The 26,685-nt window shown below is 43.3% G+C and overlaps 1 protein-coding gene across 6 annotated transcripts in view; it reads right to left on the bottom strand.

Annotated features, from left to right (window-relative positions):
• Positions 1–18,082: 18,082 nt before the first annotated feature.
• Positions 18,083–26,685, bottom strand: part of RELN (reelin) — an 895,263-nt gene continuing 886,660 nt past the window's right edge. For all 6 annotated transcript variants that reach the window (XM_073652257.1, XM_073652259.1, XM_073652258.1 and 3 more), the window contains one exon: positions 18,083–19,455. Coding sequence is in view for 3 of the 6 variants with exons in the window: in XM_073652259.1 (XP_073508360.1) it covers positions 19,359–19,455 (97 nt within the window). In the remaining 3 variants the exon portion in view is untranslated. The remainder of the gene's footprint in view (positions 19,456–26,685) is intronic.

The following is a 26,685-nucleotide window of genomic DNA, read 5'->3' as shown; positions in this document are numbered from 1 at the left end:
TTGTCCATACAGGCTTACAGCCCAAGAGTGGCATATCCAGTGGTAGCATAGCGTAGTTTCCCATCATACGAAGGTGACCTTGTCGTGGTTGATGGGCACACATAAATTGGCCAAATTATGCGCAAAAAACCTTCATTTTTCAAAGTGACATTAGTCTAGATACAATATTTCTTATATTTTCATGTATGGAGTGCCGAAGTTCTTTTTGCTATTGAGATTACTCTTTTCTTCAGAGCACCCGAATAGACCAGTGAGCGACCCCTCTCTTTTTTCTATTAATCATTTTTGGGATCCCGCTCCTGGAGCATTGCAGCAGGTACGTGTTCACACTATTAGAAGTTTGACAGCCTTTTTTCTGACCATGTGTCCCTCCCATTCAGTCACAGGTGGTTTTAACTAGCTCTACCAGCCCATACATTGTAGGTTAAAAGCCCAAGCAGAGACATATTGTCCATACAGGCTTACAGCCCAAGAGTGGCATATCCAGTGGTAGCATAGCGTAGTTTCCCATCATACGAAGGTGACCTTGTCGTGGTTGATGGGCACACATAAATTGGCCAAATTATGCGCAAAAAACCTTCATTTTTCAAAGTGACATTAGTCTAGATACAATATTTCTTATATTTTCATGTATGGAGTGCCGAAGTTCTTTTTGCTATTGAGATTACTCTTTTCTTCAGAGCACCCGAATAGACCAGTGAGCGACCCCTCTCTTTTTTCTATTAATCATTTTTGGGATCCCGCTCCTGGAGCATTGCAGCAGGTACGTGTTCACACTATTAGAAGTTTGACAGCCTTTTTTCTGACCATGTGTCCCTCCCATTCAGTCACAGGTGGTTTTAACTAGCTCTACCAGCCCATACATTGTAGGTTAAAAGCCCAAGCAGAGACATATTGTCCATACAGGCTTACAGCCCAAGAGTGGCATATCCAGTGGTAGCATAGCGTAGTTTCCCATCATACGAAGGTGACCTTGTCGTGGTTGATGGGCACACATAAATTGGCCAAATTATGCGCAAAAAACCTTCATTTTTCAAAGTGACATTAGTCTAGATACAATATTTCTTATATTTTCATGTATGGAGTGCCGAAGTTCTTTTTGCTATTTAGATACAGGACAGGACCTGGCAACTCAGTTGCACAGAACACACTGAAAGAAAGTGTTGCTCAGGCACCACCTACTGGGTGGAGGGGGTTTAAGTATCCAGTGACTCACAACAATCGGCTGGGGACGCATTAGGAATGCGCACACATCAACTATAAGAATCAGGCAGTAACCGCGCCACCGCCCTAAGCAATCAGACAAGAGACATGCACACAGCAGGTACTGAAGCAAAGTGTGCAGCCTGGACTGATAGGTAAGATGGCGGTCTTGCATGGTGGGAGGTGGTAAGCCATGCCAGCACACCGCCAGGGACGTTACAGTCCTACTGAATAGACTGTTAGAATTTGTATTATGGCAAGAAGAAAAAAGCAGCTAAGTAAAGAAAAATGAGTGGCCATCATTACTTTAAGAAATGAAGGTCAGTCAGTCCAAAAAATTGGGCAAACTTTGAATGTGTCCCCAAGAGCAGTTGCAAAAACCATCAAGTGCTACAAAGAAACTGGCTCACATGAGGACTGCCCCAGGAAAGGAAGACGAAGAGTCACCTCTGCTTCTGAGGATAAGTTTATCCGAGTCACCAGCCTCAGAAATCGCAGGTTAACAGCAGCTCAGATTAGAGACCAGGTCAATGCCACACAGAGTTCTAGCAGCAGACACATCTCTACAACAACTGTTAAGAGGAGACTTTGTGTAGCAGGCCTTCATGGTAAAATAGCTGCTAGGAAACCACTGCTAAGGACAGGCAACAAGTAGAAGAGACTTGTTTGGGCTAAAGAACACAAGGAATGGACATTAGACCAGTGGAAATCTGTGCTTTGGTCTGATGAGTCCAAATTTGAGATCTTTGGTTCCAACCACCGTGTCATTGTGCGACGCAGAAAAGGTGAACGGATGGACTCTACATGCCTGGTTCCCACCGTGAAGCATGGAGGAGGAGGTGTGATGGTGTGGGGGTGCTTTGCTGGTGACACTGTTGGGGATTTATTCAAAATTGAAGGCATACTGAACCAGCATGGCTACCACAGCATCTTGCAGTGGCATGCTATTCCATCCGGTTTGCGTTTAGTTGGACCATCATTTATTTTTCAACAGGACAATGACCTCAAACACACCTCCAGGCTCTGTAAGGGCTATTTGACCAAGAAGGAGAGTGATGGGGTGCTACGCCAGATGACCTGGGCTCCACAGTCACCAGACCTGAACCCAATCGAGATGGTTTGGGGTGAGCTGGACCGCAGAGTGAAGGCAAAAGGGCCAACAAGTGCTAAGCATCTCTGGGAACTCCTTCAAGATTGTTGGAAAACCATTTCCGGTGACTACCTCTTGAAGCTCATCAAGAGAATGCCAAGAGTGTGCAAAGCAGTCATCAAAGCAAAAGGTGGCTACTTTGAAGAACCTAGAATATAAGACATATTTTCAGTTGTTTCACACTTGTTTGTTAAGTATATAATTCCACATGTGTTAATTCATAGTTTTGATGCCTTCAGTGTGAATGTACAATTTTCATAGTCATGAAAATACAGAAAAATATTTAAATGAGGTGTGTCCAAACTTTTGGTCTGTACTGTAAATCCATGCAAACGGCATGGATTTATATAGTGTGACCGAAAGAATGTTAAAAAAATAAAAAAAATAAATCTATACTTACCTTCTGATGGCCCCCGGAGTCTTTATTCGCTCCGTCCTGGCTTGCTGGCAGCTCGCGGTACACTACACTGAAGGACCTGCCGTCACATGACTATGACGTCAGCGCAGGTCCTTCAGTCCACCGTGATCTGCCGGCAAGCGAAGACAAGCACACCGGGGGTCATCAGAAGGTAAGTATAATATTTATTTTTTATTTTATTCTTTTTTTTACAGGTACTATGGTACCCGGGTCCGGAGGAGAGTCTCCTCTTCTCCAAACCTGGGTACCATCCGCACATTGAAACGCGTGGAATCCGCATGTACAGATGCAGTGATGCGGAATCCAAGCGTTCCAATGAAAGTCAATGGCGGCGAAAATGCAGCGCTTCCGCAAAATAATTGGTAGTGCTGCGTTTTTTTCCGCAATGATAATCCGCAGCGGAAATTTCCGCAGCATGTGCACAGCACATGCTGATTATCATTGGGGAACATGGCAGACCTTCTACCATGCGTTTTTTAAGCGTTTCTGCAGCGTATTTGCCGCTGCGGAAACGCTTAAAAAACGCATCGTGGGCACACAGCCTAAAAGACAACAGATGAAAAGAAGAGAACCACCGAATGATAGGTCCAATCAGGCTAAGGATTAAATAAATCACTTTTATTATGTAAAGGTAACAAGTGGCACTACATGCAAAAGGAAAGCCGCATTGCAGAGTCCAAACACAAACAAAAATCACAGTAAAATTTACATGATAAGCTGCATAATACAAAACATGATAGTAATGCAACAGGTACAAATATTGGACCGTATTGCTGGGAATCTAATTAACGTATAGTGAGAATCCCCTGAGAATCCAGGATAGAAAGCAGGTATATGGTCAACCAGTATATGTGAAAGTACTATGTGCACTATAATTATGGCCATATCTATGTCAGATACATCTATACAGCCAGTACCAAAGGGGCAGCATACAGTCAATCAGAAAATGAATAGCGTACCTGTGTCTACAGCAGCTTATGTGAGTGGCACCCCGCGGCAAACCCCGACGCGCGTTTCGGACAACACGTCCTTCGTCCTTTGTATTATGCAGCTTATCATGTAAATTTTACTCTGTGATTTTTGTTTGTGTTTGGACTCTGCAATGCGGCTTTCCTTTTGCATGTAGTGCCACTTGTTACCTTTACATAATAAAAGTGATTTATTTAATCCTTTGCCTGATTGGACCTATCATTCGGTGGTTCTCTTCTTTTCATGTGTGTTACCGAATGGTCTGCCATTCCTCATTGGTCCATATACTAAAGCACTTGGTATAAGTTTGACCGGGCCAGCCTACAGGTGATAGTATGGTCTGTGTCCTGTGCTTCAAGATTCAGTGTTTTTTGTCTCTCCTAAAAGACAACAGGTAAATATTACATGCATTACGAACCTCAGGCTTTTTTTATTGTGTGATAGCTCACTTTAGGTGTGTTTTTGACAAGCCCTAAGTGTGGCATTTCTTTCATGTGTTTTCCCATAAGTTTCTTTGTAGGACTTAAAGCCATAAAAAAGGCACAAACATATCTGCATTAAGTAAAATGAAATCTGGAAAAAGTTGTTAATAATATGCATGAAAACAATGGAGTTTCTTACAAGAAAATAAAGATCCACAAAAAAAACTATGTGTTAAAAGAGTCTAGTGATGGACTTTATAAAAGAAGTCTGTGTGCTGTTATAGTTGTTGTCTCATCTTGTCTTCTGAAGGACACTGCTCTCCGCCTCTTGGCTTCCTGCTTGCTGGGAAATCGCGCTCTTGCATAAAGGGGTTGTCCACTACTAGGACAACCCCTTCCCAATGTAAATGTTTGCCCCCGTTAAAATAAAAACACCTATATTCTTCTCCCGTGCCAGCGCCGTTCAAGGAGTGCCGCGACTTGCAGAGATCAGCTTTTATTTTTTAAATTCCTCTGATAAAGTGAAAGCTGCATGTGAAGCTGTGTCTGTGAAATTCATCCCTAATGTATCCTTTATGTGTAAATTGTGATATATGTGTGTTATAAAACCATCTTATATTGATTACCAGGATGAGGTGCTGCTAGATACCGTTATGCCCTTACACACTGGAGGTTATATACTGCTTGCATACATTTCAGGGAAGGTTTGTCTTCCTTACACCTGATGGATTGCATTTCCCAGCATGTCTGTTCTTCTACACACATCTGGAATGATTTTTCTGGATAACAAACAGAAAACCATAATTAAATAAACTATTCTCCAAAAGAAGTGACTTGTGGTGCTATGAGTTTACAAGTATGACCCTCTAAGCGTATTACAGTAATTTCTACAAAAGATTATGGTTGAAGAGCTGGGTCTATGCCTCATCAGGGATATATTTGAAGATAAAGTAAGATAATGAATAGGCAAGAGCATCATTTTCAGTACTTAATTAATGTGCATTATGAAATCTAATTTATACAGTGGCATGTAACAATTTGGGCCCCCTTGGTCAATATTTCTGTTATTGGGAACTGTTAAGCAAGTTGAAGATGAAATGATCCCTAAAAGGCCTAAAGTTACATCTCTTTGTATTTTAGGCAAAAAATATATATTTTCATCTTTTACACTTTAAAAATTACAAAAAGGAAAATGGGCCGATGGAAAAGTTTGGGCACTCTGCATGGTTAGTACCTAATAGCACCCCCTTTTGAGAGTATCACAGCTAGTAAAAGCTTTTTGTAGCCAGCCAAGAGTCTTTCAATTCCTGTTTGAGGGATTTTCATCCATTCTCCCTTGGAAAATTCTTCCAGTTCTGTGGGATTCCTGGGTCATCTTGCATGCTCTGCTATTTTGAGGTCTAGCCACAGATTTTCATTGATGTTCAGATCAGGGGACTATGAGGAATATTGTAAAACAGGGTACAAGGACATGTTCAAGAACTTGAAATTTTAACTGAGAGATGTTATGTTTATTTCTTTCAAAGTGATAAGGTATGGGCAAATAGGTTTTTCCACACCGAGTACTTGATTTATGTTGTGACATACAGTCTTGCATATGCTGGGTAGTCTCCCCAATATACGTATATGAGACATATATAGCATGGACACTTTATAGCATAGACTACAAAGGTAGTCCACATCACGTAGACTGGTATGGTGGTATTTCTCTTATAGTACTTTATTTCTCCTTTTCCCCTTTTCTCCCTCTTCTTCTCTCCTTTCTTCTCCTTACCAGTTCTTCTCATGATGGGTTACATAAATGTGTCAATAATTCTATATAATCTTTGTTTCACCTTCCCTTTCTTTTTCCTTTTTCCCATCCCCCCCTTCCTTCCCCCTTCTTTCCCTCCTCCCCTCCCCTTCTTCTCCTATTTTATATTTTATTTATTTTTTATTATTTATTTTTTATATTTTATTTTTATTATTGTTATTTCTATTCTTTATTTTTCAGTTTTTTATTTTCTATTAGTATACTTATTTTATTTTCATTAATTTTCAGTTTTTTTCTTCCTTCTCCACTGCTATATATCACTCCTATTCTCAGGTTTTCTATGTTAAGATTCCTATATAGCACTGTTCCAAGACATCATAACATGACAATAGTCTTATGCACTCGAATATACTTGTCATTAAACATTATGTGTAAATGGGACACTTTCCCCGCTCCCATTCCCACCAATATGGTGCTTGCAGGCGACAGTTTTCCACCTGACGCGTCACTTCCGGTGACGCGTTCTAGCTGGTGTCATGTGATACGCTGAGACCGGATACTTGTTAACTCCAGGAAGTATTCATGTGCGGCACTCTATTTAGAACACCACGGACCTCATTCCTCCAGCGCCATCTAGCATGGTTGTGCTCTTTACTACAGTGCATTTTCTATTGTTTTTTCTGCTCTGAGGTCTTATTTGGTGAGTAACATATACCCAGCAAGTATATATATGTTATTACATTCTTACAAATGATACAGGCAATCCTATATAATGTAACATATGGTAGTCTTTGTATATCTCTTTCAGACTCATTGAACTTCCCCTGCACTGAGCAATTCTCTGGTAAAAATTTAAAATTATGATTCTCTTGTACTATAATTAGTATCGTTCTGCTCTATATGCCTACTAGTTACAGTGGGGGAAATAAGTATTTGATCCCTTGCTGTTTTTGTAAGTTTGCCCACTGACAAAGACATGAACAGTCTATAATTTTAAGGGTAGGTTAATTTTAACATTGAGAGATAGAATATCCCCCCCAAAAATCAAGAAAATTACATTGTATGAATTAGATTAGATTTTTTTTGCATTTTGCAGTGAGAAATAAGTATTTGATCCCTCTTAGATGACCAGCACTTCATGCTATGAACCTATCTTTATATCCTGAAACTGCATTTGTTTGTAGACATAATCTCGTCTTTTTTTTATTTTTTTCATCTATTGTACAATTTCTACTTTGCATGATGAACTTGCGCTTTGATATTCTATGTTGTGATATGTATATTCATTGTACTTATGGTCATTGATTGTTTTATAGTTCTGAAGAAGGCCAATGTAGGCTGACACGTTAAATATGCAAATCAGAGATTTTGCTATGTAATAAAGATTTTCTTTCAATTTTTTGCATCAACCATTGAGTGCCAGATTCGTCTTTAACTTAATGGGAGTGGAATCCTATCTGTGCACCATTATAAGAGTGCCACATAACAACTCTTACCTTATATAGAATATGTGTTCATTCCCCTATTAGCTACATATATTTCATGTTCATTCCCCACCTATCAGGCACAAGGAATATAATATACACCTGTTTATATGGGATATGTGTTCATTTCCCTATTATCTACATATATTCATTCTCATTCCCCACCTATCAAGCACATGGAATATAATATACACTTGTTTATATGGAATATGTGTTCATTCCTCTACTATCTAGATATATTTCATGTTCATTACCTACCTATCAAGCACAGGGAATATAATATCCACCTGTTTATATGGGATATGTGTTCATTCCCCTATTATCTACATATATTCATGTTCATTCCCCATCTATCAACCACAGGGAATATAATATACACCTGTTTATATAGAATATGTGCTCATTCGAGAAAATAGCACTAATTGCACTAGCGATTGCCTAGCACTAAAGCTGCACACAGATGAATTTTTTAAAAAATTCTGTCTATTGTTCTGGCTATGCTGTCTGTTTTTAATGTTAGAGTAGGGACTCGCAAAACTGTGAGGACCCTTGACGATGGGTTGCGAGCTTACGTATTTTGGCCAAAATATTAACTAATACCTCATATGATATTTTTTGCACTTTTTTTATCTGCCAGGGCACGGCCAGGCCCAGTAATGGTGACCTTGTGAGTTGGGGCTTCGCAACTCTGCGATGCACGGATAGGGTGCCGGTCATCCCGCCTAATCGAATAGGAGGGGCGTGTAATAGGATGCTGGCTAGGCACGGTGCCGCGAGTGTGTGAATTGCACCCTACTGCAAGTCTCATCTGTGTGCAGCTTTAGTGCTAGGCAGTCGCTCCTCCAGTGAGAGTGGGTGAGGGTGATTGTTCATCAGCATTCTGCACCTGTGTTACCTCCTTCTAACAAAAGGTGTGCATTTTTCTTGAAACCTTGGCTGGTGAGTACCATTGCCTTTTGCTATTTTCTAATTTGATTTTGGAATTTTTAAAAAATTCTGTTTATTGTTCTGGCTATGCTGTTTTTAATATGTGCTCATTCCCCTATTATCTATGTATATTCCATGTTCATTCCCCACCTATCAAGCACAGGGAATATAATATACACCTGTTTATATAGGATTTGTGCTCATTCCCCTATTATCTACATATAATGCATGTTCATTCCCCATCTACCAAGCACAGGGAATATAATATACACCTGTTTATATGGGATTTGTGCTCATTCCCCTATTATCTACATATAATACATGTTCATTCCCCATCTACCAAGCATAGCGAATAGAATTTACACCTGTTTATATGAAATATGTGTTCATCCCCTTATTATCTACATATATTCCATGTTCATTCCCCACTTATCAAGCACAGGGAATATAATATACACCTGTTTATGAGATATGTGTTCATTCCCCTGTAATCTACATATACTTCATTTTCATTCCCCACCTATCAAGCACAGGGAATATAATATACACCTGTTTATATGGGGTATGTGTTCATTCCCCTATTATCTACATACAGGTGCATCTCAGTAAATTAGAATATCAGCAAAAAGTTAATTTATTTCAGTTCTTCAATATAAAAAGTGAAACTCATATATTATATAAAGTCATTACAAACAGAGTGATCTAGTCCAAGTGTTTATTTCTGTTAATGTTGATGATTATGGCTTACAACCAATGAAAACACAAAAGTCATTATCTCAGTAAATTAGAATACTTTATAACAACAGCTTGAAAATCCGAAATGCTGGCCTACTGAAATGTATGTTCAGTAAATGCACTCAATACTTGGTCGGGGGTCCTTTTGCATCAATTACTGTATCAATGTGGCGTGGCATGGAGGCGATCAGCCTGTGGCACTGCTGAGGGGTTATGGAAGCCCAGGTTGCTTTGATAGCAGCCTTCAGCTCGTCTGCATTGTTGTGTCTGGTGTCTCTCATCTTCCTCTTGACAATACCCCATAGATTCTCTATGGGGTTAAGGTCAGGCGAGTTTGCTGGCCAATCAAGCACAGTGATACTGCTGGTTTTAAACCAGGTATTGGTACTTTTGGCAGTGTGGACAGGTGCCAAGTCCTGCTGGAGAATGAAATTTCCATCTCCAAAAAAGCTTGTCGGCAGAGGGAAGCATGAAGTGCTCTAAAATTTCCTGGTAGACGGCTGTGCTGACTTTGGTCTTGATAAAACACAGTGGACCTACACCAGCGGATGACATGGCTCCCCAAACCATCACTGATGGTGGAAACTTCACACTAGACCTCAAGCAGCTTGGATTGTGTGCCTCTCCACTCTTCCTCCAGACTCTGGGACCTTGATTTCCAAATGAAAATTGGAACTCTGGGACCTTGTGGAGTGTGTCAATGACTGCCTTCCCCATGATTGTGGAGGCTATTGAAAGAGACTAAGGGACCTTTTTAAACACTTCGGAAGCCTTTGCAGGTGTTTTTTGTTAATTATTTTAATTTACTGAGATAATGACTTTTGTGTTTTCATTGGCTGTAAGCCATAAACATTAACATAAATAAACACATGAAATAGATCACTCTGGTTGTAATGACTCTATATAATATATGAGTTTCATTTTTTGTATTGAAGAACTGAAATAAATTAACTTTTTGATGATATTCTAATTTAGAGAGATGCACCTGTATATTTCATGTTCATTCCCCACCTAACAAGCACAGGGAATATGATATACACCTGTTTATATGGGATATGTGTTCATTCCCCTATTATCTATATATATTTCATGTTCATTCCTCCTGCTGAAGTCCTAGATTCCTCTTTCATTGCCCCCATAAAGTATGATGCCAATAAAAGTGCCCCCCAAACACAGTATGATACCCCCATGGAGCTTTCCTCCACATTAGCCTCCACATGCACAGTATATTGTACCCCACTTCAACTCTTAAGGCAAAGTATGGTGACCCCAACACAGTATGATCCCCCAGCTGTGACTCCCACACATCCCTCCATACAGTACAGTATAATGGGCCTATATACAGTATAATGGCCCGTACTAGCCCTCCAAACAGTATAATGGCCCCACACAGCCCTCCAAACAGTATGATGGACCCCACACAAACCTTCACACCGTATAATTGTTTTCATACAGTATAATGGCCTCCCACATAGCCCTCAAAATATTATAATGGCCCCACATAGCCTTCCATATAGTATAATACGCCACCAATAATCCTCCATATAGTATAATGCGCCCCCCATAATCCTCGATATAGTATAATGAACTTCCCATGGTCCTCCATAGAATATAATGCACTCCCCATAGTCCTCCATACAGTATATTAGTATATTACCCTATAGGATAAAATGCAGCCCCCATATAGTATAATGCACCCCACAGTCCTGCAGTATTATGGGCACCACGTACTCACTGATTTTAAAATACTGTATATTTTAAATAAGCCGACCCGAGTATAAGCCGAGGCCCCTAATTTTACCCAAAAAAACTGGGAAAACTTATTGACTCGAGTATAAGCCTAAGGTGGAAAATGCAGCAGCTACTGGTAAATTTCCCCATCCTGGTATGTTTGGCACCCCTCATCCCCCAATCCTGGTACATATGACACCCCTCATCCCCCAATCCTGGTACGTATGGCACCCCTCATTACCCAATCCTGGTACGTAAGGCTCCCCTCATCCCCCAATCCTGGTACGTATGGCACCCCTCATCCCCTAATCCTGGTACGCATGGCCTCATCTCCCAATCCTGCTACGCATGGCCTCATCATCCCCCAATCCTGCTACGCATGGCCTCCTCATCCCCCAATCCGGGTATGTATGGCCTCCTCATCCCCCAATCCAGGTATGTATGGCCTCCTCATCCCCCAATCCTGGTATGTATGGCCCGCTCATTCCTTAATCCTGGTATGTATGGCACCCCTCATCCCCAATCCTGGTATGCATGGCCCCCTCATTCCCCAATCCTGGTATGTATGGCACCCCTCATCCCCAATCCTGGTATGCATGGCCCCCTCATTCCCCAATCCTGGTATGTATGGCCCCCTCATCCTCCAATCCTGGTATGTATGGCACCCCTCATCCCCCAATCCTGGTATGCATGGCCCCCTCATCCCCCAATCCTGATATGTGTGGCCCCCTCATCCAGAAATCCTGGTATGTGTGGCCCTATCACTGCTCACACAAAAAAATAAACGCTTATACTCACCTTCCTTCCTCACCTCTGCTCCAGCGCTGCTGTGTCCTGTCTGCCAGGCAGCTCATGTCGGCATCTGAGCAGCGTGCGCTCTCAGATGCTGAGGTGAGCTGTTGCTGCCGGCATATTCACGCCGGGACTATGGGCGTGGATAAGAGTGAATATGCATTCTCTTTAGTAGCGGGCACTGCCAGCAGGAGCTGCGGCTCAGCGCTCCTCCGTGCCTGCTACTAAAGAGAATGAATATTCCCTCTTCTCCATGCCCAAGGGAGTGCAGAAGAGGGAATATTCATGTCCCTTTAGCAGCGGGCACACGTGGTAGCTGCAGCAGTGGCTACTGCGTGTGCCCCGCTCCTCCACCGCCGCAACCTCCCTCCCCCCAATACTCACCTATCCTCCTCATTCCCCCACTGCTTCGGGCCCTCTTGGCTCACGGACCCCCCCGGCTCACGGGTCCCATAGCAGTGGCATTGCCTACCGCCATTGGCAGTACGCCACTGCTTCACAGAAAGTCAATTCAGAAGAGTCCAATGCTTTGCTCTTAGCTATTCTTGGATGTTTTTAGCTGTATTTTGGGTCATTATTGTAGGGCCAGCGTCTCTGCACTCTTCCCCACTCCCACGGCAGAAACGCCGATTAACTCACCACCATGGTTCCGCACTTCCTCCCTCCTCTCCTGCTGCTGATGTTTGGGGTACGCTCACTGAACGCAAATCCCCAGGCACTGTTCTTTGAGCACATGCGCTCCCTCCTCAGAGGGGCCGCGGACGTGCACCGTCCTAAAGTTCTCCCAGCGAATAGCTGGGAAACAATTACTATTTAAAGCACCTCCACCATCATGGAGGTGCCTGTGCAATGTTGTTAGTATGTTAGTTCTAAACAAGCTAGCTGGTTCTCAGGTCCCAGTGCTCGTTTCCCAGTATACCTGTCCTGTATATCAGCCGTGTCCTCCTGCCTGCCTGTACATCAGTCGTGCCCACCTGCCTGTATATAAGCAGTGTCAGTCTGCACTAGCCTGCCAGTATATCAGCCGTGCCCGCATGCCTATATATCAACCGTGCCTGCCCACCAGCCTGTCTATCAGCCGTACCTGCCTGTCAGGATACCAGTCATGCCCGCCATTACCTGCCTGCCTGTGTGTTTGTCGTGCCAATCACTATACCACCCGTGCCAGCCAGTATATGCCAAATCTACCATTCCTGCCTCCTGTTCCTTGAGGGTCAGCTGCCATCCACCCGAGTTTAGTTCTGGTGAAGTACCTGGTCCCGCCTCCCTCGTCTCTCCTTGAATTGCGGTATCGTCAGCCACCATGCATCCGAGGTCAGACTTGGTGAGGCACCTAGTCACACCCCTCCATGCTCTCCTCAGATCACGGCACAGTGGTTCCACCACCCAGTCCGTTACAATTATCTTGTTGAAGGACCCATGATCTGCGACTTAGGCAAGCTTTCTGACATTGGGCAGCACATTTGGCTCCAGAATGCCCTGATAGTCTTGATATTTGTAACCTGCATATAACTCAAGACCCTGTGCAAGATGCAACAAAGCAGCCCCAAAACACAACTGAGCCTCCTCCATTTTTCACAGTAGATAAATGTTCTTTTCTTTGTATGCTTCATTTTTGCGACAGTGAATATAGAGCTTATGAGACTTGCCAAAAAGCTCCAGCTTTGTCTCATCGGTCCAGAGAACATCCCAGAAGCTTTGTGGTTTGTCAATATGCATTTTGGCAAATTTCAGCCTCGCTTTTTTATGATTTTCTTTCAACAGTGGGTACTTCCTCAGTCATCTTCCATGAAGTCCACTTTGGCCAAGATAGCGATTGATGGTGCGATCTGACACTGATGTACCTTGAGCTTGGAGATCACATCTAATCTTTTTGGAAGTTGCTCTGGGCTCTTTGGCTACCAATCATACTATTCAATTTTTTATCAATTTTCCTTTTGTGGCCACGTCCAGGGATATTAGCTACCTTAAATACATATACCTTAAACTTCTTAATAATATGTTCAACTGTAGCAACAGGACCATCAAGCTATTTGGACATGGTCTTATAGCCTTTGATATGTTTGTCTATAATTTTCTTTCTAATCTCCTGAGACTGCACTCTCCTCATTTTTTTTGGTCTACACATCATGATACCAAACAGCACAGTGGCTAATTTTCACCCTTGCACCAGCCCATCAGCCTGCACGCCGCTTGACTAGGGCTGCTGGTCAAATTTGAAGGTCCCAGGGTAAACATTAGGTATAACTAATGTTAGAAATAAATAGCAGTACACAATTTTGAACTATGTTTTTCCACACTGTTTCTGCTAGGTCAGCGGTGGTGAACCTATGGCACGCGTGCCAGAGGTGGCATGCAGAGCCCTCCCTGTGGGCATGCGCACCATCGGTTCAGCACAAGCACTGCCACCAATCTAATGAGCCAGCGCCGTCACCTGTGCACGTGCGCTGTGTCCTGTACTCGTGTGGCGCCCCAGCAGTCAGTTAAAAAAGTTGTCCACTACTTTTTGATTGATCGGCCGGGGTCCCGCACCCGGCACCCCCACCGATCAGCTGTCATTGGTGCTGACGGCGGCTGCCGCTGGCCGGAAGTGCTTGCCTGCGGTGCTTGGCCGTCCATCTGTAGTAGCCGCCGTGGGGTACTGCACATTGAATTGAATAGGAGGCGGATGTGTAGTACCCCACGGCGGCTACTACAGATGGACGGCCAAGCACCGCAGGCAAGCACTTCCGGACAGCAACAGCCGCCGCCAGCACCAATGACAGCTGATTGGTGGGGGTGCCAGGTGTGGGACCCCGGCCAATCATACATTGATGCCCTATCCTACGGTTAGGGCATCAATCAAAAAGTAGTGGACAACTTCATTAAGGGACCTTATTCCCTCATTGCCATTTTAAAACGGCAATCTGGAATAAGCCTGTACCACCTCCCAGTTTTAGAAACTCTCTGGGATTTCAGCTACCTAGCTGAGACCCTGGAGAACATGATCAGAGACGTTTTTTCCGGTCCCCGATCACATATTAACAGCGATCAAGTAAAGGAAAAAAAAAGTGTGCCAATGTTACAATGATTCCTCTTTCTTCTGACATAATAATATAAATGTCAGAAGAGAGAGAAATAATGCCCCTGCGGTACCCCCGCCATCCCTGGGCCCTCCACCTCCGCACATGCGCAGTGCACCCTCTGAGATCTGCTGGCTGATACCCGGCAAAAGCAGATTATTTTTTTCTATTGGTTCCTTTTGATCACTGTGATTTCGATATTGCAGTGATCAAAAGGCAATAATTAATCAAATCCCCCTTTGTCATCCCCTTAGTCAAATAAAAATTATAAAATAAAAAATATATTTTTTTAATTCTTTGCAGTTTGGGTTGGGGTTAGGCTTAGGGTTGTGTTAGGGGTGTTTTGGGGATAGTGTTAGGGTTACGGATAGGGCTGTGTTGGGGCTAGGCCTGTTTTGGGGCTGCGTTATAGTACGTTTAGGGTTGGGGTTAGGGCTGTGTTGGGGTTGCGTTATAGTAGGGTTAGGGTTGGGGTTGCATTATAGTAGGGTTACGGTTGGGGTTGGGGCTGTGTTGGGGTTACGATTGGGGCTGTGTTGGGGTTGCATTATAGTAGGGTTAGGGTTGGGGTTGCGTTATAGTAGGGTTGGGGTTGGGGCCGTGTTGGGGTTATGGTTGGGGTTGGGGCTGTTGGGGTTACAGTTGGGGTTGGGGCTGTGTTGGGGTTATGGTTGGGGTTCGGGCTGTGTTGGGGATACGGTTGGGGTTGCATTATAGTAGGGTTAGGGTTGGGGTTGTGTTGGGGATGTGTTGAGGATACAGTTGGGGTTGGGACTGTGTTGGGGTTACGTTATAGTAGGGTTTGGGTTGGGGCTGTGTTGGGGTTATAGTTGGGGCTGTGTTGGGGTTACGGTTGGGGTTGGGGCTGTGTTGGGTTTATGGTTGGGGCTGTGTTGGGGTTATGGTTGGGATTGTGTTGGGGTTACGGTTGGGGTTGGGGCTGTGTTGGGGTTACAGTTGGGGTTGGGGCTGTGTTGGGGTTATGGTTGGGGCTGTGTTGGGGTTGCGTTATAGTAGGGTTAGGGTTGGGGTTGGGGATGTGTTGGGGTTACGGTTGGTGTTGGGGTTATGGCTGTGTTGGGGTTACAGTTGAGGTTGGGGCTGTGTTGGGGTTGCATTATAGTAGGGTTAGGGTTGGGGTTGGGGCTGTCTTGGGGTTATGGTTGGGGTTAGGGCTGCGTTAGGTTTACGGTTGGGGTTAGGGCTGTGTTAGGGTTGGGGCTGTGTTACGGTTAGGGTTCCTTTAGATCACTGTGATTTCAATATCGCAGTGATCAAAAGGCAATAATTAATCAAATCCCCCTTTGTTATCCCCTTAGTCAAATAAAAATTATAAAATAAAAAATATATTTTTTTTCATTCTTTGCAGTTTGGGTTGCGGTTAGGCTTAGGGTTGTGTTAGGGGTGTTTTGAGGATATGTTTGGGGATAGCGTTAGGGTTACGGCTAGGGAAAGGGCTGTGTTGGGGCTAGGCCTGTGTTGGGGCTGCGTTATAGTAGGGTTAGGGCTGTGTTGGGGTTGCGTTATAGTAGGGTTAGGGTTGGGATTGCGTTATAGTAGGGTTACGGTTGGGGTTGGGGCCGTGTTAGGGTTACGGTTGGGGTTACGGTTGGGGCCGTGTTGGGGTTACGGTTGGGGTTGGGACTGTGTTGGGGTTGCGTTATAGTAGGGTTAGGGTTGGGGTTGTGTTGGGGATACGGTTGGAGTTGTGTTATAGTAGGGTTAGGGTTGGGGCTTGTTGGGGTTACGGTTGGGGTTGTGTTGGGGTTACGTTATAGTAGGGTTGGGATTAGGGTTGGGGCTGTGTTGGGGTTATAGCTGGGGCTGTGTTGGGGTTACGGTTGGGGTTGGGGCTGTGTTGGGGTTACGTTTGGGGTTGTGTTGGGGTTACAGTTGGGGTTGGGGCTGTATTGCGGTTACAGTTGGGGTTGGGGCTGTGTTGGGGTTATGGATGGGGTTGTTTTGGGGTTACGGTTGGGGCTGTGTTGGGGTTGCGTTATAGTAGGGTTAGGGTTGGGGTTGGGGCTGTGTTGGGGTTACGGTTGGTGTTGGGGTTACAGTTGGGGTTGGGGCTGTGTTGGGGTTACACTTGGGGTTGGGGCAGTGTTGGGGTTGCGTTATAGTAGGGTGAGGGTTGGGGTTGGGGCTGTGTTGGGGTTACGGTTGGGGTTGGGGCTATGTTAGGTTTACGGTTGGGGTTAGGGCTGCGTTAGGTTTACGGTTGGGGTTAGGGCTGTGTTAGGTTTACGGTTGGGGTTGGGGCTATGTTAGGTTTACCGTTGGGGTTAGGGCTGCGTTAGGTTTACGGTTGGGGTTAGGGCTGTGTTAGGGTTGGGGTCAGGATTGGATTTTTTCAAAAGTAAAAAAAAAAATGATGGCAATATGATGACTAGTGTTGAGCGCAAGGGCTCGCTACTCGAGTTTGCATCAGCTTCTTGGGTATGCTCAGAGTATTGCGGGTGCTAGAGTGACATGCTAATGTATGAGTTGTTTTTTCTAAAATAAAATCTCAGCATTCAGGTTAAATTGCTATGTTGGGCACGTTGCTATAAATAAGTGGATTTTGGGTTGGAGTTTGGGCACTCGGTCTCTAAAAGGTTCGCCATCACTGCCTTAGTTTATCATGTCACTGTGGTCAAATTATTTTCAACATTTTCTAGTACTATCATTTTTGTCCAGGCCATTTTCATTGCTTTTGAATTGTGGTTTAACAGAGAAAAAAATAATGTCTGATTTTCATTAATTAATATTCAGTAAACTGAAATTGAAAATTTATTTTCTCAGTTCCAAGATATTTCAGTGATGATTATGGGGTTATCTTACTTGAACAGAAGGGTACAAACAGTTTTGTCCACATATATATTGTGACTTTCCTTTACGGTAAGCTCACAGTAGCGTATAAATAATCGGTCCATTCTCATCCAGGAGAGTGGGACGATTGTTTCTCACTTGTCATCTATGTGCAGTCCATATGCAATCTGTGTTTTTTACTCAGCAGCTATTAATCTTTTACAGGACCAGAATTGTAATATTTCTGTAAAAATCGGATGCTATACTGATGGTCCGTATGGCATGAGAATTTTTTCTTGCAATGTCCGATGTCTGAGTGAAATCGCAGCATGCTGCGCTTTTTTTCTCATGCCGAATTCAGCTGAGAAAAAATACAAAGATCTGCACTGCCTCATTGAATAACATTGGTCTGAGTGCAATCCAATTTTTTATCGGATTGCACTTGTTCGATTTATACGCTAGCGTGAGCGAACCCTTACAGCGAAGAACATATAAAAAGGCTTTGTTTTTCCCTGGAAAAAGTAGATTGGCATTTGCCATACAGTATAAAATTTCTGGCACTGTTCCTGGCCTGTAATTTTCCTCTTATTGAATAACAGACAATTTATTTAGTAAAAAAACAGCAAGTAAACAATACAAAAGGAAGAAACATTCAGAACAGTTTATTTCTGTATTAACATTAACATAACAGAGAATGATATTTTCTATCAATATGCGAAGAGGGGAATGGTATATACAAATTAAAGTAGATGAAACAAGAGGACACAGTCAACATTCCAACTGTATGTAAAATCTGCAAACATTTCTAGGTGTTTCTTTTTTTGGGTGGAGGAAGGAGGATGGGTCGCTACGCTGTGATTACTGGGGACATTTATAAAATGAGATTGACATACAGATCAGAAACACTAATAGCTCAATTATACTGGTACAGCATGCCTGCATATACCAACCATTTTCAACATTGCTTGTATCTTTATTTGGACTGGAAAACTCTAAAATGTTTGTTAGTGTATGATTCATAATGAACGTGGCCATGTCATTGTTGCTGGTGGTTGCTATATTAGCAGAGGATACATAAAACCGCCATAGGGACATATTACAGATAAAAAACAAAGAACACATCCACAGGCTACAAACCACTCTAATGCCACGGACACCACTATGCGGCTACTTTGGGGTTTATTGGCCTTTAAAACTAATAACAATGTCACTGCCTATAATGGAACGCTGAGGCATCTGATAAGGAAATCACAATTTCTAATAGGGAAACGTTCAAGATCACATATCCATATTCATATTAACATTTCACTTATAATGCATTGCCAGATGTATGTTGCCATGAATTGATCTTTCAATGTTATAAGATATATCTGGGGGTACATTTTCAGGTTTTATAACAACCATTGGGACAGGAATCACACAGAACATAGTACTGTAGATAATGCGAGAGATGCCAGCATGTCATTTTTAAGAAGAAGATATAAAGGACAAAAACATGATAATTTAATTTTATAAAATATGATACATAGATGAAATACAGTGCACTTAATATCTAAGTGTCAACATTTTGTTAAATACTGTAAATATTCAGCTCTTCCGTATGTTCCAACAAGTTCTTGTGCTTAATGATAATTTCATGTTAAACAGATTATATTGCTTAACTGAAATACTGCCAATTAAACTGGTACAAAGATCACAAACTGTCACAAACACATCAACATTATAACAATTACTGATGAGAAAAGAAGTAACTTCTCATTAGTTCACAGTGCGAAAAGTGGAGTATGGTCAGTCTTAAAGGAGGTTCTTAGTTATTTAAGCCAACTGCAGGAATGTTTTGAATCTTGACGCAGTCTTGAGATTGGACACAATGAAAAGCAAACACTTCACATGATGGCTGGAGTTTTACATATTTCACTTCTTTATGGGTAGCGTCTCAGAGCCCTCCTTCGTCTGTTGTAGAAATGCCTGAGCCCATGTTGTCGTGAAAAATTCATCATGTAATTTTGTTTGCGAGTGCTGCAAAAAAGAATTCAGAACATAAAGTAATGAAATGGTGCTGAAGAGAATGTGAGAAAGCACAGTACAAGCTGTACATCACAAAATAAGTAATGTATATACGTATTTGTCTTTTGTGAGTCCATCTAATTTGAATTTTGATGAACCGCCAGGAAAGAATGGGAGGTCACTGTCAGCTTTTGAAATTTTATGAAGCATTGAGAAAAGAGGAAGAAAAAGAGGTCAACATGTGACCACGAGTATGAAAATTGCACATCAGCAGTCACATGACGACAGCCAGTGCAGGTTTTCCCTCTGTAATCTGACAGCACCATAACATAGTGGCATGGGATGTGTGTTGCGGTTTCACTACAACCATTGTTTTATCAACAGGAGATTATCACTACAGAACAAGCTGGTCTCGTGCCTCCTAGTCCAACCACTCCCACACCACTGCTTAGCAGCTCTCTGTCGATGTACAGTGCACAAAGGAAGCTGCCAATCAGTAGTTCGGGCAGGGTTATACAGAGTTCAACATTCCAAGCTCTGCTAGATCTGCAGCAGAGAAAACTGATTGTATCACAACTGCTGGCAGGGGCGGTCCTACTACCAGTGCACGGGGCCCGGCGGTGCAGGGGGGCCCTTGCCGGGTGGCTAATATTGAGGGCAATCATATCATATGAAGCGGGCAGGGAGAGCTCCCTCCAGCTCCGCTGCTGATAGGAAGAAAATGGCAGCGGAGCTGGAGGGATCCATCCTCACCTCTGCTTACTGCCCGGTGCTTCCTCACTGACACAGGCCCATGCTGCTTGATCATCATGCAGCGCGTGCCTGGGTCAGAGTGAAAGTTTCTGACAACGAGGAGGATGCTGCTGCCGGGGAGCGGGCTGAGAGGTAAGTTGTGTTTTTTATTTTTTATACTGAAACGATGGGGAGAGGAACAGGGGAATGAGGGGAGGTGGGGGAGAGCAATGATGGAGCTAGGGAGAGCAATGATGGGGCTGGGGAGAGCAATGATGGGGCTGGGGAGAGCAATGATGGGGCTGGGGAGAGCAATGATGGGGATGTGGAGAGCAATGATGGGAATGGGGAGAGCAATGATGGGGAGAGGAATGATGAAGATGGTGGGGATGGGGAGAGCAATGATGGGGCTGGGGAGAGCAATGACAGGGGTTGCTGGGAGAGAGCAATGACAGGGGTGGTGTGGGGAGAGCAATGATGGGGATGGTGGGGATGGGGAGAGCAATGATGAGGATGGTGGGGATGGGGAGAGCAATGATAGGTGCTGGGAGAGAGCAATATCGGGGGTTGCTGGGAGACCAATATCGGGGGTTGCTTGGAGAGAGCAATGACGGGTGTGCTGGGAGAGAGCAATGATGGGAGTGCTGGGAAAGAGCAATGATGGGGGTTTCACTTTGCTTGTACTGTAAAGCCATGTATATTTTCCATGTGCACATAGCCTTACAGTTAATTGGGGAGAGTCACAGAGACTGAATAATTTATATTGGCCTGTGGAGATTATAGTTAATGGGGGGCACAGTGATGCTTATCACTTTATATTTTGATTACTAAGTGGCTAATAGTATATTAATGGGGGATACATATCTGTATTCAGGGACGCAGTGTGGGGGAGACACATGTATATAATATATGTGACCTTGTTATTTTCTAGGCTGGAGATCGTGACAAGACGAGTCTTTACTGGGAGATGTCAACATGAAGGTCTGACCAGATGGAGAAGAAGCAGCAGAAACCGACTCTGATCAGATCACACGTCAGCGGTCACTGGATGTAAGTTTTATTCTGTATCTGCACTGTGTGACTTGGATTGATAATGTTGTCTGTAAAATCCCTTAGGCTGCATTCTCACATTTGTGTGAAATGTTCGTGTGCAGCAAGATTTTTTTATGGGATGGCCCACGGACTCGTACAGTTTTATAGATCCATTCACACATCCATGAAAATCACAGATCTGAGAATGAGATCTGTGAGGGTCAGAGAATGTCCTGTTCTGATCCGATTTTGAGGATTAGAATAGGACATGCTCAATGCGTCAGTAATACAGGGCAGCACACCGACACTGCACACAGATGCAGGAATGTAGCCTTATTATGTATAGCACAGTTCCTTAGTGTATAATGTACTCACTTATTATGTATAGCGCCATCCTTAGTTATATAGTTTCATCTTTTATTATGTATAGCGCCGTCCCTTATTACGTACCATCCTCTCTACTTATATATGATGCTGTCTCTTATTATATAGCTTCCTCTGCTGTCCTCTGCTGTTATGCACAGTGCTGTCCCTAACATAGCGTATTCTTGTTATTTTTGTCACTCACAGCGCAATCTTTTATTACATAGTCCTCTCTTGTTAAATATAAAATGACTGCTGTTGGAACAGCCGGTGACCAGAAGACCAGTCCATCAGCTCCTCCATTAGAAAAGAAGCTTTCCCTTGCTCCATCAGCCGTCATTGCATTATATATCTAACAAGAGAGAATGCTATGTAATAAAGAACAGGGCGCTATAGATAATCGAATATGTAAGGGTCGGTGCTGTACATAACAAGAGAGAGCACTGTGTAATAAGGGGCAGCAATATACATAATAAAGGAGGCTATGTAAGAGGTATATATGTGTGTGTGGCTATATATAAATCTGTAGCTTTGTCGCCATAAAAGGAGGGGGGCCCAGACACATTTCTTGCACAGGGGCCCCAAGCAGTCAGTGTCCGCCCCTAAAACTAGGTGATACATCGCTGGAATCAGGGTATCTATACCAATATCATGTTGCTGTCAGATAACAGCAAAAACCTAATGACAGATTTACTTTAACAGTGTGTACTCTATACACTGTTAGGATTCCACATGTCCCATTACATCGCTTGTTTTCTTCATGGCCCGGAAAACGCTAATAGACATAAGAGTAAAAATGGAAAAGTAAAAATCTTCAAGTTAAAGCTGAAGTGTAAATTCAGCTCTAAAGGAAGACTCCAAAAGGCAACAAACTGACAGTGGCCAAATCAAAGTTCTGTGTCTGGATGTTTAGTTCACAATTTGTTTTAAAGGGAATGTGTCACCCCACTGGGCGATATTAGGCCTCTACTATGGCCATACAGGGTATAGAAAAGTAAATCTATACTTACCTGTATGGCTCATAGTAGAGGTCTGATTGCAGAGAAATCTGGTTTTATAAAGTCTGTTTCCCAGAGGCTTGGCGTCCGGGGGATGCAAAGCAAACCCCTCCTATCTGCTTACTATTCCCCTAAATCGCCGCCTCTGTGCTAAATTACCATATTCCTCCCTCCCGGCACGTCACAGGTGCCTGTGACAGGCCCTGTGACGTGCCCTGCTCTGCCTTCCCTCTCGCTCATGCGCAAAGCGCCGCACACATGGAGCGCGCTTTGTTTCCCTCCGGCCCCGTTTGGCTGCGTACTGCCAGCGGAACGGAAGTCTCCGTGACTAACAGTCGCTTGCGCAACACAAGGCTGCGGCACAGTACGCAGCCAAACGGGGCTGTAGTAGAGGTCTGATATCGCCCTGGGGGGGTGACACATTCCCTTTAAAGCTTCTCTTTCATTACAGTTTTATTGCAGAAATGAATGCCCAGCTTACAATTAACACTATCATACAGTTAACACTATAATTTCATAGGGTATTTAGGGGTGCCCGAGGTTTGGAACAAAAAAAAAGCTTTGGTCAGAAAATCATCTCCTAAATGTAAACATGCCTGGGATAAAAATATGTGTATCCTACGATAAAGAATATAAGGTCAAAAATGTAAGAACAGACTAAATGGACCAAGTTGTCTATTTCTGCTGCTAAATCTTTGTTTCTACAGTACACTGTATATATAAATTCATGTTTACTTTGTGCCCCCTAGTGGTAGCCCAGTGGCACAATCATGTGTATACAGTATTTAAAGAAGCAGTTGCAACCTGTTGATTGCAATCTTATGCGCAGACTGCAGGTCAAGCACCACCTTCAACGTTATTTGTGTCCCGAGTTGAAAACTACAGCAGAGTATGGCAACCTGCTGCTACTGCATCCTGCTCCATTTGCATGTATGTTGCTCTTAAGCTAGAGGTGAGGAGCCTTGTTCTCATGTCTTCTAAAATCACCACTTAAACGGTAGTTCCACTACATTGCTATTGATGACATTAGGATAGGTCATCGATATCAGATCGGTGGGGGTTCAATACCCAGACCCAGCACCCCGACCAATTAGCTGTTCTCAGCCAGCCAAATATAGGCAGTTGCAAAGCTGAGCGGCACAGCTCTGTCAACTGTTCAGTGGCCGCTGCCTAATATTGCAGATCTGCTTGCTCCTATTGAAGTAAAAAAAAGAGTGGATCTGCAGTAAATGATTGAAAGCGCTGTGCTGTACTGAAAAATGCCTATATCTGTCAGCCCACGGCGCTGAGAACAGCTAATCAATGGTGCTAGGAGTTTGACCCCACTGATATGATATTTTATACCTATTCTAAGATCATCTATATCAGTATAGTGGATCAACCCATTTAAGTGGTGATTTGTTTGGGTTGGCTCGGTACAGATGATAGTGGATCATAGTGTGATCCAATTATTTCGGAAGAGGAGAAAATGGAGAAAAAATGTCTCCATCTTCTCCATTCTGTCAATCTGTGGAAATCGGCCTGCACTCAGATGTTTTCTGAGTGTAGTCCGATGTTTTCCACAAACTCATTGACTTGCATCGCTGGGTATGATCCGAATAACGGATCAAACTCAGGCATCCAGCGATAATTTCTCCGGAGTCGCTCAGTCCGAGAAAAAAATCGGACCAGTGCCTTGCCCCATAGAATATCATGGGGACAAGTGCTATCTGTCAAAACGACAGATAGTACTTGTCCAATTATTACAGACATCTGCACGGGCCCTTAGAAGCACATATTAACTAACAAAATTTCCATTCATGCTGCCTGTGCCTCCTAATGTAATGTTTTCACTTGTTAAATAATGAAATGTATTACTACACTGACAACCTAAAGGGTAACAATGTTTTGAACTTTTAACTTTCAGGCTCCATATCCCACCACCATACCATAATACTGCTTCAAAAGTGAGACTATCATAATTTTATAGACAATCATCTTGTCTATGTCTTACATAAATTTGACTGGTAACTATTTTGCATATAATTAGTTATGTCACTGCATTGTTAATGTTTTGCTTCTAAAAATTTAAATTAAAATTTTTATTATTTTGTAAATCCACTTTTGGCTTTCAACACTACCTGAATCCTTCTGGGCATACTGTCCATCAGATTCAAGCATGTCTCGAACAAAATCTGATCCCAGGTCTCTTCTACAAGTTCCCAAGGTTTGTGCATACTGCTCGACTCACATGAGTATGTATACAGTTTTTTTTCTTCAACTTTACCCACAATTGTTCGATTGTGTTGAGGTCTGGGGACTGTGGGGGCCAATCCAGCACCTCTAGTTCATTGTCATTGAACCATTTCTTCGTCAATCTCGACGTATGTTTCGGGTTGTTGTCTTGCTGGAACACTATGTTGTCCTTTTCATACCCATAGTACTCGTGTATGAAGTAACTCGTCTTGTAGTATACTCCCATATAGCTCTGGAGCCAGCTGCAGAAGGTCACAGCGCTTGGCATTGCAGACGCCTTCTTGATCCCCTCATCTCTTTAGTATTGTTATATCCTTCTTCCTTTAGGACCCAACAGCTACCTCCAACTTCTGCTGCTGATTGACTCACCCTTGCTTGGTAGTTAAAAATTCTCAGTTTCTCCACAGAGGCGCCGGTGATAGTTCTATGTACCTCTGTGTTGGCTTGGAGCACTAGCAGTTGACCAGTTTCTTCTCTGGTACCCTTGGAGGACAGTTGGTGTTATCTCTCTGGGTCTACTCAAGCTAAGTGTATCCTCTTTGTTTGTCTACCTTGGTGTCTTTAGTTTATAGTGGGGCTTGACTAATGCTCACCCTGTCCCCTCCCTATCTAGGGCCAAGCTCTAGGGACATTCAGGGCTTAGGTTCCTGCTCGGCGATAGGTGTGGAACCTATACAGGAACGGTAGGGTAGGAAGGGTGATATTAGATCTGCCTAGAGGTCTCCACTCCCCCTTTCCCTAGTGATTTGGCTTCATTCCCCTCTTCCCTTCGTGTTGCACTTAGTCTTTTCCTCACCTTGCGTGACACATTGAGTCCACCATCGATCCTGGTAAAGTATCCAACGCCTTTGCCTGTGAAACAACCCCATATCATCAGGCTTCCTCCACCGAACTTGACAGTTCCTTCAATTTTTTGACCCATTTTTCCTTGTTTCTTCCAGACCCATTTGAACCCATCACAGCCTAGTCTATTGACTTTTGTCTCATTGCTCCAAATCACCCGTTTCCAATCTTCTACTGTCCACTTTCATACTTTTTTTGTAAACTCAAGCTGATGCTTCCTATGACAATATTGAGGTAGAGGCTTCTTCACCTTTTTTTCAGGCCACCATTCCAGACTTGTGTAACGGGGCTTGCATGTACGTCTTTGATCACACTATTACAAAGAATAGAAGTCACTGCTGTGTTTGTTGTGTGAGAACTGATAGACCTTGTGATGAGTCAACTTGTTGACTTCAATATTTTACCTAGACATACAACACTTGGCTTTTGAATGGATGGACGGACTTCATTTCGTATTCTTCCAACAATTATGGCACTCACATGGTGCAGTTTGGCAATTTTCTTGGCAGAGAGACCACTATCGATGAGCTGGATAATGCAGTTTCTTGTTTTTTTGGGAAATCTTCTTCATGGATGCTCCTCGATTCGAACCAGTGACCTTTCAATTGGGAATCAACCTAATAAAACACTGAGCTATTTGGGAATGTGAGAACAGGTTGTATTTTGTAGTATACAGGAAGAAAAATATTTTTCCACCATCAGGAGCAAAACAGTAACAATGCAGTAACATGACAAGAATCTGTATAACTAATCAGATGCTAAATAGTTGCAAGTCAAATTTATGTATGAGATAGCCAAAATGAAGGTCAATAAAATGATGGTAGTCTCATGTTCCAAGCAGTAGTGGATGGTGAGATATGGAGCCCGAAAGTCAAAAGTTCAAAACATTGTTACCCTTTTGCTCGTCAAGTGTATGAGGCACTCTGATGTATTCAGCGACTGTGGCTTTGAAACCCCTGATAACTTACACAGTACTCCCTTACTAGCTGGGCTGCAGTTACTGTTAATAGCCACTACAAAGTGAATGGGGCCATGCTTT

This window comes from Phyllobates terribilis, unplaced genomic scaffold, assembly GCF_046119375.1.
Source record: "Phyllobates terribilis strain yellow unplaced genomic scaffold, ASM4611937v1 Scaffold_11__3_contigs__length_659146591, whole genome shotgun sequence".
Taxonomy (NCBI): domain Eukaryota; kingdom Metazoa; phylum Chordata; class Amphibia; order Anura; family Dendrobatidae; genus Phyllobates; species Phyllobates terribilis.
This window is presented reverse-complemented; position numbering and strand designations above follow the sequence as displayed.